This window comes from Callorhinus ursinus, unplaced genomic scaffold, assembly GCF_003265705.2.
Source record: "Callorhinus ursinus isolate GAN/ISIS: 27379988/994484 unplaced genomic scaffold, GSC_fseal_2.0 scaffold4, whole genome shotgun sequence".
NCBI lineage: Eukaryota > Metazoa > Chordata > Mammalia > Carnivora > Otariidae > Callorhinus > Callorhinus ursinus.
Window position 1 is genome coordinate 72,248,167 of NW_027397066.1, and position 13,291 is coordinate 72,261,457.

The following is a 13,291-nucleotide window of genomic DNA, read 5'->3' on the forward strand; positions in this document are numbered from 1 at the left end:
TAACTGACTGAGCCACCCAGGCACCCAGGAGCTGGTTCTTTGAAAAGAACAAAATTGATAAGCCTTTACCAGATACATCAAAAAAAAAAAAAAAAAGGACTCAAACAAAATCACAATAAAAGAGTAGAAACAACTGATACCACAGATTTGTAAAGGACTGAAAGAGTATTATGAAAAATTATATGCCAACAAACTGGACAACCTAGGAGAAATGGTTAAATTCCCAGAAAAACATAACCTCCTAAAACTGAATCAGGAAAAATAGAAAATTTGAACAGATGGATTACTAGCAATGAAATTGAATCAGTAATTGAAAAACTCCCAATAAACAAAAGCCCAGGACCACACGTCTTCACAAGCAAATTTACCAAACATTTAAAGAAGAGTTAATACTTATTCTTCTCAAACTATTGTAAAAAACGGAAGAGGAAGGAAATCTTCCAAATTCATTCTAAAAGGCCAGCATTACCCTGATATCAAAACCAGGTGAAGACACTACAAGAAAAGAAAACTACAGGCCAGCACCTTTCATGAACACAGATGCAAAAATCTTCCACAAAATATTAGCAAACCAATTCGACAACACATTAAAAAAATCATGATCAAGTGGAATTTATTCTTGGGGAGGCAATATTCACAAAGCAATCAATGTGATACATCACAGCAATAAGAGAAAGGATAAAAACCATATGGTCATTTCATTTGATATGGAAAAAGCACTTGACAAAGCACAACATCATTCATGATAAAAATCCTCAACAAAGTAGGTTCCGAGGGAACATACCTCAACATATTGAAGGTCATATACAAAAAACTTACAGTTAACATCATACTCAATGGGGAAAAACAGAGATTTTTCTCCTAAGGTCAGGAATAAGACAAGAATGTCCATTTTCACCACTTTTATTCAACATAGTACTGGAAGTCCTAGCCAGAACAATCAAACCAGAAAAAGGAATAAAAGGCATCCATCCAAGTTGGGAAGGAAGAAGTTAAACTTTCACTATTTGCAGCTGACATGATACTATATATAAAAAACCCTAAAGACTTCAACAAAAAAACTACTAGAATGATAAATGAATTCAGTAAGGCTGCAGGATAGAAAAATCAATGTACAGAAATCTGTTGTTTTTCTATATACTAATAATGAAGCAGCAGAAAAATTGAGAAAAAAATCCCATTTACAATTGCACCAAAATAATAAAATATCTAGGAATAAACTTAACCAAAGAAGGGAAAGACCTGTACTCTGAAAACTATAAAACACTGATGAAAGAAACTGAAAATGACACAAACAAATGGAAAGATATTCCATGCTCATGGGTTGGAAGAACATTGTTAAAATGTCCATACTTCTCAAAGCAATGTATAGATTTAACGCAATCCTTATCAAAATACCAACAGCATTTTTCACAGAAGTAGAACAAACAATCCTAAAATTTGTATGGAACCACAAAAGTAGCCAAATAGCCAGAGCAATTTTGAAAAAGAAAGCTGGAGGTATCACAATTCCACACTTCAAGTTATACTACAAAGCTATAGTAATCAAAACTGATATGGTACTGGTACAAAAACAGACACATAGATCAATAGAACAGAATAGAAAATCCAGAAATACACCCACAATTACATGGTCAATTAATCTTCAACAAAGCATGAAAGAACATGCAATAGGAAAATAATAGTCTCTTCCACAAATGGTGTTGGGTAAACATGCAAAGGAATGAAACTGGATCTCTTTCTTACACCATACACAAAAATAAATTCAAAATGAATTGAGGACATAATATGAGACCTAAAACCATAAAAATCCTGGAAGAATCACAGGCAGTAATTTCTCTGACATCGGCTGTAGCAACATTTTTCTAGATATGTCTCCTGAGGTAAGGAAAACAGAAGGAAAAATAAACTATTGGGACTATATGGAAATAAAAAGCTTCTGCACAGCAAAGGAAACAACCAGCCAAACTAAAAGGCAACCTACTGAATGGGAGAAGATATTTGCAAATGACATATTTGATAAGGGGTTAGTATCCAAAATATATAAAGAACTGATACAACTCAACACCCAAAAAACAATCCAATTAAAAAGGGGACAGAAGACATGAATAGACATTTCTCCAAAGGACATACAAATGGCCAACAGACACATGAAAACATGTTCATCACTCACCATCAGGGAAATGCAAATCAAAACCACAATGTGATATCACCTTACACCTTTCAGAATGGCTAAAATAAAAACTCAGCAAACAACAAGTGTTGGTGAGGATGTGGAGAAAAAGAAGCACTTGTACACTGTTGGTGAGAATGCAAACTGGTGCAGCCACTGTAGAAGACAGTATGGAAGTTCTTCAAAAAATCAAAAACAGAACTAGCCTATGATCCTGTAATTGCACTACTGGCTATTTATCCGAAGAATATGAAACACTAATTCAAAGGGATACATGCACCCCTATATTTATTGTAGCATTATTTACAATAGCCAAATTAGGAAAGTAGCCTGTGTCCATCAATGATGAATGGATAAAGAAGATGTAGTGTGTGTGTGTGTGTGTGTGTGTGTGTGTGTGTGTGTACAAATACACACACAATGGATTATTTAGTCATAAAAGAATGAAATCTTGCCATTGACAACAACATGGATAGATCTAGAGAGTATAATGCTAAGTGAGATAAATCAAAAAAACACCATATAATTTCACTCAAATGTGGACTTTAAGAAACAAAAGAAATGAACAAAGGAAAAAAGAGACAAACAAAAAAACAGACTTTTAACTATAGAGAACAAACTGATGGTTACCAGAGGGAGGTAGGTGGGGATATGGGTGAAATAAGTGAAGGGGATTGAGGGTACACTTATCCCGATGAGAACTGAGTAACAGAATTGCTGAATCACCACACTGTACACCTGAAACTAATATAATATTGTATGTTGACTATACTGGAATTAAAATCTAAAAAAAAAGGAAATGAAAAGGCAACTCAGAATGAGAGAAAATATTTGCATATCCTATATTTAATAAGCGACTTATATCCAGAATTATGAAAGACTCTTATAACTCAATAATAAAGAAAATCTGATTAAAATATGGGTAGAGAATCTGAACAGACATTTCTCCAAAAATGTATAAATGGCCAATAAGTACATGAAAAGATATTCAACATCTGGGAAATGCAAATCAAAACAATGAGATACCAGGATGGCTGGGTGGCTCAGTTGGTTAAGCATCTGCCTTCGGCTCAGGCCATGATCTCAGGGTCCTGGGATCGAGTCCTGCATCGGGCTCCCTGCTCAGCAGGGAACCTGCTTCTCCCTCTGCCTCTGCCTCTCCTCCCTGTTCCTGCTCTCTCTTTCTCAAATAAATAAATCTTAAAAAAAAAATGAGCTACCACTTACCAGGGAAATTCCAAAATTCCTCTGAAAGAGAAAATTTGATAGAAAAATAGAGGAGCACAAGAATAAGCCATATAAAAGCCAGAAACAAACTCAGGTATGTGTGCAAAGTTAATATGTGATAGAGCTGGCACTGTAAATTAGCAAAGAGGTAATGCTGCTCAGTGTATTATTTGGCAACAATTAGCTATCTGAAGAAAATCAAACAATCTATACATGACACATGATAAATTTTAGATAAAAGTGTAAAGTTATTTATCATAAAAAAGCTATAAATATAACAAAAGAATATATATTGTAATACCTTTGTTATTAAGACAATATTACTAAGCAAGAAATAGTATTCAGATTTATTATTTAGCAAAATACAAATCCCAATAAACAGAAAGGGGAAGTGTTGACAAATTTAAGTGAATTAAAAATTTTAAAAATTTAATATAATAAATCACCATAAAGCTAAAAGGCAAACATAATAGGAACAAAGTTCTGCATTTTTTTTAGCAAAGGATTAGTGTTTAGAAAACCTAAAGAACTCCTACAAAGCAAGAAGAGCCATAAATATAAAATAAAGTAAAAAGCAATCATAAGACAGAAGCAGAAACTACAGAGAAACACAAATACTAATGCCACCCACCACATAAATCTAAAATATACACAACCTCACAATTGGGAGAGCATTTTTTCCCATTAGATCAACAAATATTTAAACATGTGTTAACACTCAGTATAGCAAGCTTACAGGGAAATGAGTATTCCTAAACACCAATGGTAGAATCATATAAATTGTTACAGCCTCATGAAGGGCACCACACATTAATTTTAAAATGTGTAAACTCCTCAGCCAAGCAATTCCACTTCTAGGTTATCTATTCTAGAGAAATAGTTGCAGATTTACATAAAGAGTTACAACATTCAACATGTTCACTGCAACTCTGTCTTAATATATAAGAATTGACACCTCAGTGCTTATCAGTACAGGGAAAATTAACCAAGTTAGGGAAAATTCATAGTATTCAAAATATTAAAGAATGAGGTATATAAGAGTGATATTAAAAGTTCTAGTGGTACTGTAAAAAAATCAAGCTTCATAATATATGCATCATGATCAGACTTATATTTAAAAAAATAAAGATCTATGGCTGTGTTCAGAAATTAGGAAGGGTATCTACCTAGTGGTTATGGATTTTATCCCTGGGAAGGAGAGGTTGGCGTGGGAGGTACTAATGGGGGATACTTTATTTTTATCCTATATACCTCTATATTATTTGAGTATTTACAATGATAATATTACATGATCATCTAAATTTAATAAACTTATAACTGGAATTACATGTTGAAAACCTATAATTAAAGAGCCACCCAAAAGCCCAGCATTCAGAGCACCATTCATCTATTGTTGGTGCATATTCTTTCATTTTATGATTATACACTTCATAGCCAATACCTTTTTATATCTGAAATTTTATGTTCTTTCAGAAGTTAACATTATTTCATGAGGATGTTCCCTTATTAAAAAAACAAACACTTTTCCTCATCTATTGACTAAGGCAATACAGTCATCTTACGTATTAAGAAAAGCATTTCCTTTGATTGTCTTTTTGTGGTTCATGTGAGAATTATCCTTGAATCATAGTCCATACATGTGATAAAGATGATCAGCGGAAAGCTAAGTGAGGTCACTGGAGTTGAAGTGTTTGCTTTTCCTTAACTTAAACAGAGGAACTTCAAGGACAACATAAACCACTTCTGCCTCTTTAGAATCAATCAGATAAATGAGACAGTATAGTACTTGGTAAGAGCTCAATAAACAGCTGTTTTAAGAAGTATACTCTATTTCTTTTTTTTAAAATTTTTTAAAAATTATACTCTATTTCAATGTGAAAAGTACCTAGTGGCAACTTCTATATTTGTAAGTTTAGAAATACGTACCAAGTTGATCACAACAATGCACATGTACTTAATGCCACTGAACTGTACACTTAAAAATGGTAAAATGGTAGATTTTGTTATGTATATTTTACCACAATACAATAAGCTTAAAAGCTATACTAATTAGTAGAGCCTATAATAAAAACTCATTACTTATTTGATATTTGATTGATTGAAGGTTACCAGAAATTCCAGATCAAGCCCAATCCAGAAAGTCAGCAACAAAGTATGGATCTGTGTGTTATAAAATAAGTGCTCTAGGTGCACCTGGGTGGCTCAGTTGGTTAAGCATCTGACTTCAGCTCAGGTCATGATCCCAGGGTCCTGGGATCAAGTCCCACATTGGCTCCTTGCTCAGTGAGGAGCCTGTTTCTCCCTCTGTGTGCCACTCCCCCTGCTTGTGCTCTATCTCTGTCTCTCTCTCTCTGACAAATAAATAAAATATTAAAAAAATAAAAATAAAAATTTGCTTTCACCTCTCTTAGAATCTAGGGTTTCAAAGTTACTGAACAGTTTTCCACTTATCTTAATTTTTTACACATAAATCACCAAGGTTTATTCTGAACGTAGGAGTAAAAAGAATAAATACAGCTTATTTCATTAACACAAAGTTCGTGAGTAAAAAGTTAGTGGAGCCTATGTTTGAGATATTTATTCATGAGACCCTAACATATCCTATGAAATGCTACTATTTAAAATTTAAATCTCAGGACACCTGGGTGGCTCAGTCAGCTAAGCATCTGCCTTCGCCTTGGGTCAGGGTCCCAGGGTCCTGGGATTGATTCCCACATCAGGTTCCTTGCTCAGCAGGAAGCCTGCTTCTCCCTCTGCCTGCCAGTCCCCCTGCTTGTGCTCCTCTCTCTCTCTCTGACAAATAAATAAAATCTTAAAAAAAAAATTAAAAAAAATTTAAATCTCTAAGGTTACAATGGGAATAGTTATTAAGGTAGAACTTCTTGGGGCACTTTGGTAGCTCAGTCGGGTAAGCGTCTGACTCTTGGTTTCAGCTCAGGTTATGATCTCAAGGATCCTGAGATTGAGCCTGCAGAGGTCTCTAAGCTAAGCAGGGAGACTACTTGAAGATTCTCTTCCTCAGCCCCACCCACCCCCACGTGCACATGCGCAAATACGCCCGCATGTGCTCTCCTCGCTCTATTTTTTTTTTTTTTTAAAGGTAGAACTTCCCACCATAGGCTGTGCATGTCCTGGAATCCTGGACTCACTGTGATCTAAGCCAGAGTTTATTTGGACAGTTATTCTGAGAACTGTAATATTACTAGTTCTGGGCTGATGAATGAGTCTATAGATTAACTGAGTAGTATAAGCAGATACACTATTTAAAAAATTGCTGAGAATTTATGAGAGCTTTAAAGTGTGAGTATATTCTTTCTCTGTCCTTATAACTAGAAGAAATGTGTTTGGTATCAGTGGAGATTAATAGGTTAATAGGAGAGTTAAAAGAAAAGTCCCTGGATTGCAAAATCATGTTTCACATATCAACAAGGAATTAACAGGGAAAAGAAAATAGGAAGTTTCACAAAAATTCTTGTGGCCAGTGCTATAGCACCCGCCAAGGAGATGAGTTTATTTCTAGTCTAGTTTATTCCTAGAAAACAAATGTAGCAAAGGTTAATTTTTCTGTCACTGACATACTGAGCCTGTATTTTTCTATTAGCAATGATTTTATCACTTTAAAAAATTATGCAATATATTACACTCCTTCCCTTTCTGCTAATCAATGTTTCACATTAAAAATTTTTAAATGCCCTTTTTAGTGAAAGTAAAACTTATTTCCAGAATTTTAAATAAAGTTGTTGGAAATATTATAAATTGTGGTTTTCATGAGAAGGTGTTACCTGCCTTCTTCAACATTGGGATGAAAAACAAGGCTAAAATGCCCAATAGCAAGCTAGAACTCCTCCACCATAAATTGGTTGACTTTTCAGTCTGAAATACGATTCTACAACCCAAGTAATTTCAGGCAGTGATAAAGAAAAAGTGGTATGTAATATTAACAGCAAAACTCCACTAACTTACTGAAAGCAATTTGGCCCAAATACAGTGGCGAGGTTGTGGATGTTCATGCGATTCTGCACATGGTGCTTGGCTACTTTTGTCAGGAACTGGCATAGGTACTTGAGGAGGCAGTAGTGGGTGTCTGGCAGCTCTTCTATTAAGTTTCTTAAGCTACTCTCCTGGGCATCATTTCTGTCATCTGGAAAGAAAAAGGATAAAAAATGCTCTCAGGCATATTTCACAGTAACAAAAACAAAAGCACAGAGGCATAATAAGGTCTAACATTTTATTCAGGAAAAAATTCCTGAAGACTTAAATCAGCCATTGGAAAAGGGGGGGGCAGTTTTGCCCTTTCTTTGATTTTAGAGCATTTAACTTTTTTTAATGTTAAAGATTTACTAACTTATTCAAGACATCCTGAAAATCATGAGCTTTACTCAGTGCATAAAATGGGTTCATATTTCACTTCTGTGTGTTCCTTACCCAAAATTAAGATAAAGGTTGGCTTTTTATCCATAGTGGAACCTCCCATTTGATTACTGTCTTCAAGTTGTTTAAAAACAAGAATCTCTTAGTTGAATAAAATTTACTACAAGAGACATTCCTGGGTCATCATGAACAAGACTAAACTTAGTTGTCAGGAAATCTGTAGCTAGAGAAAAATGAAGGAAACTTTTAATTTCTATATAGCTTTTTATCTCTCCCATGTCAGAGTTTAGAATTTGGTATGTGCCTCTCATCAAAAACCAAAAATATCTAACAGTGAGCCAAAATTCAGACATATGGAAAGTTTCCTTCAATTCTCAGATTTATGTGTTTTGTCAATATCTGAATACAGTCCTTTTAGGCACATGTCTAAGACAATGAAAACTTAATCCAGTTGCTACTAATATACATTGGGTTCCTTAATTTAGATAGGTCAGCTGCTTTAGCCAGTCAAGTGAGTAAGAAACAGTAAAGTGAGGCAGATGTGACACAAAGGAAGTGGATGAGTCAGGGGTACAAAATTTATGCAGAGCATTAGGCCATCGAAGGAAGTGCAAGTCCAGAAAACATGCACAAAGTCACAGAAAGTGTGGCTGAGTGGCTGCAGAGCAAGGATTAGGAAGGTAGGCTCAGGAGTCACTTTCTGGGTAAGGATCCTGGTTCTGCCACTATGTGACCTTAGACTCTATAGTAAACCATTTCCTCATTTATAAATGGAAATACTAACTACCTCATAGGGTTGTGATGAGGATTAAGAGTTTCAATTTGCAAAGTACTTAAAACACAGAGGTTGACACATGGTAAGCACTATGTAACTACTGTTAAACTACTGTTAAACTTCTTTTATTTTACCTTCATTAATTTGGTTTTAGGAGAACACTGAGGTTTTAATGAAATGCTTTTAATATGAGTCCATTTCACCCTTTTGAATGCTAGAATAAGGGATGCTGCCAAAAATAGCAACGCCAAAAATGTGTAGACTTCAATTATTGTTCCAATCGTTTTGGAGAACATTCTATATATGATTGGAGTAATTATTTCTCACTGATCACCAACAACGTGATCCAATAATCTATACAAGGTTTATGGAAAAACAGTTTTCTTGATATTAGAAAATTTTCACATTAAATTACTTAAAAAAAAGAAATATATACAAATACTTTGATATTCCCTAAAAATATGTGGTGTGTTGCTTATGATGGCATTATTTTCCACTGAATTATGATCTTGACTATGTAAGAAATGGAAATAATTAAGTTTGGAGTAAAAACTGAAAACTACCCATTTCTCATACCTTTATGGTTAGAAATAAATATGATCTACAAGAAAATGAGTTCTATTTTGTCTTTTTAATTTTCTTACAGTGACTAATCCAAAGTGAATCTGGATGTTTTCATGGGTGTGTACTGTCTGTTTAAAACTGTGGTTTAATTCCAGCATTTAAGGATACAGGCAACAGCATTCCAACAACCTTGATAATGGGGCCGTTTGTCTTCTGGCTCTGAAATGAAACCTCAAATCCTAAGGCAGGCAATGTGTGAAGACACCAGATTGAATAAAAGAAATATTGAAAACAGCTATGAGTGGGGCACCTGGGTGGCTCAGTCGTTAAGCGTCTGCCTTCGGCTCAGGTCGTGATCCCAGGGTCCTGGGATGGAGCCCTGCATCGGGCTCCCTGCTCAGCAGGAACCTGCTTCTCCCTCTCCCACTCCCCCTGCTTGTGTTCCTGCTCTCACTATCTCTCACTATCTCTCTCTAATAAAAAAAAAAAAAAAGAAAAGAAAACAGTTATGAATTTATGACAATAACATCTTTGAAAGAGCGGGAGTACTTTCATCATTTACTTCCAATTTTTGAAATATGATAAATAATTTTCCCAGGAAATAAAACTGACAATAGGAAGGGAGACAAATACATTCAGAGAATCTCAAACTTAAAAAAAAAACATAATTCCTTTAGAGCATGAATGGAAGAATCAACAAATATGTTCTCAAAAAGAAAAAGGAGTTGAGGAAAAAGTATCTTCCGTCTCCTATGATGGAAGACAGATTCAGTGATTCACTCACTAAGCGAGTATGTCAGTGTCCTCTACCTCAGAAGTTGTAATGGCAACACGCTCACTTTGAACCCTGAATATTCAAAATTTACCTCCCAACTCTGTTCAAATATACTGACAGTGCAGTAGAGACCTTGATTTATTAGCATAACATTTCTCATCACCTCTTTTCCTACTAATTATGTGTTAACATACTGAGAATCTGTAATTTGTGCTGTTTCTAGAAATGTGGTAAATATCACTGCTACACTCAGCCTGCAGCAATCTTACAGACAAGATTTCCAATACATGAGAATAACTGCTCAACACCTTTAAAAGAGGCTTCTAGGGGAGGCTGGGGGGCTCAGTCGGTTAAGCATCTGCCTTCAGCTCAGGTCTTGATCTCAGGGTCCTGGGATTGAGTCCTGCATCAGGTTCTCTGCTTGGTGGGGAGCCTGCTTCTCCCTCTCCCTCTGTTCTCTTTCTTTCTGTCTCTCTCCCTCTTGCTCTCTCTCAATAAATAAAATCTTTAAAAAAATGTTGAAAAAAAAACCTAAGGAGGCTTCTAGAGGTATGCCTAGCACAGCAAGTGGGGGTGGGGGTGATTGGAGGGGAAGCAGTATTGGTATAAATGTGCCTTTTGATGCCTGAGAGCAAAAGCTTATAATAATTACTTTATTATTGTTTGCATTATTTTTTGATTTGCTGATACCTAAATATAATAAACACTGCCTTGCCATTCATGTTCTTGCATTGATATTGGTAATTACAACGGCTTCAAGGTCTCATATTATTAGAAAAGCAAGCAATGCTTCTATTTTTGTGAACATTTATTCATTATACTTATGCTATGTGTGATATTTATCACAGCTTTGTGTGTGTCTGGCATTCCCTAGGGATACAGCACTGCAAACAAACTTTTATAAAAGTTATAATGGGAGAGAGACAGTAGTCTAATAATATATATGTGAGTGGTAACATAAATGCTCTGAAGAAATAGAAGGTAGGACAATGAGGAATAAAGCAGAGTGATATGGGAGTGGGAACGCTATTCCACTCAGCATGATCTGGGAAGGCCCCTCGGACATGGCGACAATTAAGCAGAGAGCTGAAGGAAAGAGGGAAGCGCATGCTAAGCAGTAGAAATGGCAAGGGTGAAGGCCAAGTGTTGGGAGAGTGGCAGGAAATGAAAACAGGAGACAGTGGAGGAAAGAGCTAGGGAAGATCATTACAGTCTTAATATAAACCATGTTCCCTCCCCTTCAACCCTGAGTGAGGAGGGTTTTGAGCTGCGAGATTTGCAAAGGACCACTCTGGTTGCTGTGTTGAGTCTGGACTGTAGGGGGCGCAGTGGAAAGCCGGCTGCTGAGCTGGGAGAGGCCAGACCCAGAGAGGCTGGTTGCCTGGAGCAGGTTGATAGCAGTGAGATGGTAATGCAGGGGCCAAATTCTGGATATAGTTTGTATCTTGTCTGTTTTACACATGGAAGTTGTTCATTTTATATATGAAAAATGCATGCATGGAATACACATTCAGTCATTCAACAACTATTTACTGAGTGGCTATTCTGTGCCTGGCACAATTCTAAGCATTTGGGATATATCCGAAAACACAAACAGAAATCCCTGCCCTCAGGGAACTTATATTCTAGTAGGTGAGACCTTAAGCAATAAAAACAGAATTCAGAGCACCGGTTGGGGTGAGGGTGGTGATTACAATATAAATAAGATTGTCAGCAAGGCCTCATTGAGAAAATATCTGATGTTTATTGGCAGTTAAAAAAAAATCCACAAACCAGCAAATGTAAGCTCATTCAGAGCTGGTTGGAGGCTGAGGTTTAAACATCTTTTAAAAGCCTTGCATATAAAAAGTGATAGTTTTAATAGACTGATACACACTTTTAAGATACACGGATAGTAACATTAACTAGTATACAAATAAAGAGACATCTATATTCCAAATATATCCTGAAGAAATAACAAATAATTTAGTCCATTTACACAACTAGCTGAGCTGAAGTGTTAAGTAGGAAGGGGATCAGAGTATTCAAATTATAACAAAAGTGTCATTTGGTGGTCAGAGGATAAGAATACTCAGCAATGAAATTCCACAGAATGGTCTCTGAAACAGAAATGAAATGTACCTCTGCAGTTGTATTAAAATATTTTAACCGTTGGGGCACCTGGGTGGCTCAGGTGGTTAAGCGTCCGTCTGCCTTCTGCTCAGGTCATGATCTCAAGGTCCTGGGATCCAGCCCCTCCTCCCACTCCCTGCTCAGTGGGGAGCCTGCTCCTCCCTCCCACTTGTGCTCTCTCTTGCTCTCTCTGGCTCTCTCTCTCTCTCTCTCTCAAATCTTTAAAAAAATATTTTTTAACTGTTATAGTTATTTCTAGAATTAAAATCAAATAAAAATTAGAATACATTATAATTTATGAGCCAAAAGGTTTAAGAAAACTTTGCAAATGGAGTAATGGTTAATAATTGAAATAGTCATCATTTTCCTTAACATTAATCTTTTCCTAGGACAAGAACTTTCTCCACTAGTGAAAGCCACTTCAAATTATACAAGTTTTCTTGAAAGCTTTCATTTGTTGTTGGCTAAATTTCACCCATTTCTCAAGCTAAAGCACAAAAATAAAACAAGCACAGTATATATGCAGAGCAAACTACTCAGACTTAAAGACTGTGCCATGAAAACTTGCATCCCAGAGTAAGTAGCAAACACTGAACCATGTGACAAGTATTTGTTCTCATTAAAAAAAGATTATGATCATAATCAGCAATGCTGAACCTATATCACAGGATGGCACTTAACTCTAATCTGGACATTTATCCTGGTGCTTGTCACGTGCTTTGATTTTTCAATGGCCATGAAGTTATACTGTACTTACAACCTTAGCCTCAAGGAGAAAAAACAAAAACAAAAACAGGCAAAATGCTAATCTCTACCATGATATATCTCAGAGCCATGAGAAGGTCAACATTAAAAGAACCAAAATATTTAGCCTCATGGCGCCAGATTTATCGAAGTAGCTTTTTATTTCCTCATTAAGTCTCACAAAGGATTTATGAAAACTTGCTAATCTGTTAGATAGAACAATAAGCTGTTGCTGACTTTGAAGATGAAGAAAGGTCACAAGCCTGAGCATGTGGACAGCCTCTTAAAGCCAAGAAGAAGCTAGCAAGAAAACAGGGATCTTGGCCTTACAACTATACGGAATGGAAAAGTGCCAAGGATCCAAGTGAGCATGGAAGCAGCTTCTCCCCTGGAACCTTCAGATAAGAACCCAGGCTGACCAACACCTTGACTTTGGCCTTGTGAACCTGGAGTAGAGACACCAGCTGAGCCCACAAACTTCTCACCCATAGAATACTGAGATAATTTGTGTGGTTTTTAAACCATTAAATTTGTGGAAATCTGTCACAGC

At 36.1% G+C, this 13,291-nt stretch overlaps 1 protein-coding gene across 9 annotated transcripts in view; it reads right to left on the reverse strand.

Moving 5' to 3' along the window:
* FAM13A (family with sequence similarity 13 member A) overlaps positions 1-13,291 on the reverse strand; it is a 368,559-nt gene that overhangs the window by 271,296 nt on the left and 83,972 nt on the right. For 7 of the 9 annotated variants that reach the window (XM_073891947.1, XM_073891949.1, XM_073891945.1 and 4 more), the window contains one exon: positions 7,364-7,541. The exons of 1 other annotated variant lie outside the window; for it this stretch is intronic. In XM_073891947.1, the coding sequence (XP_073748048.1) occupies positions 7,364-7,541 (178 nt within the window). Of the gene's footprint in view, positions 1-7,363; positions 7,542-13,291 lie in introns of those variants that run through there. One more of the 9 variants, XM_073891951.1, reaches the window with a different exon arrangement.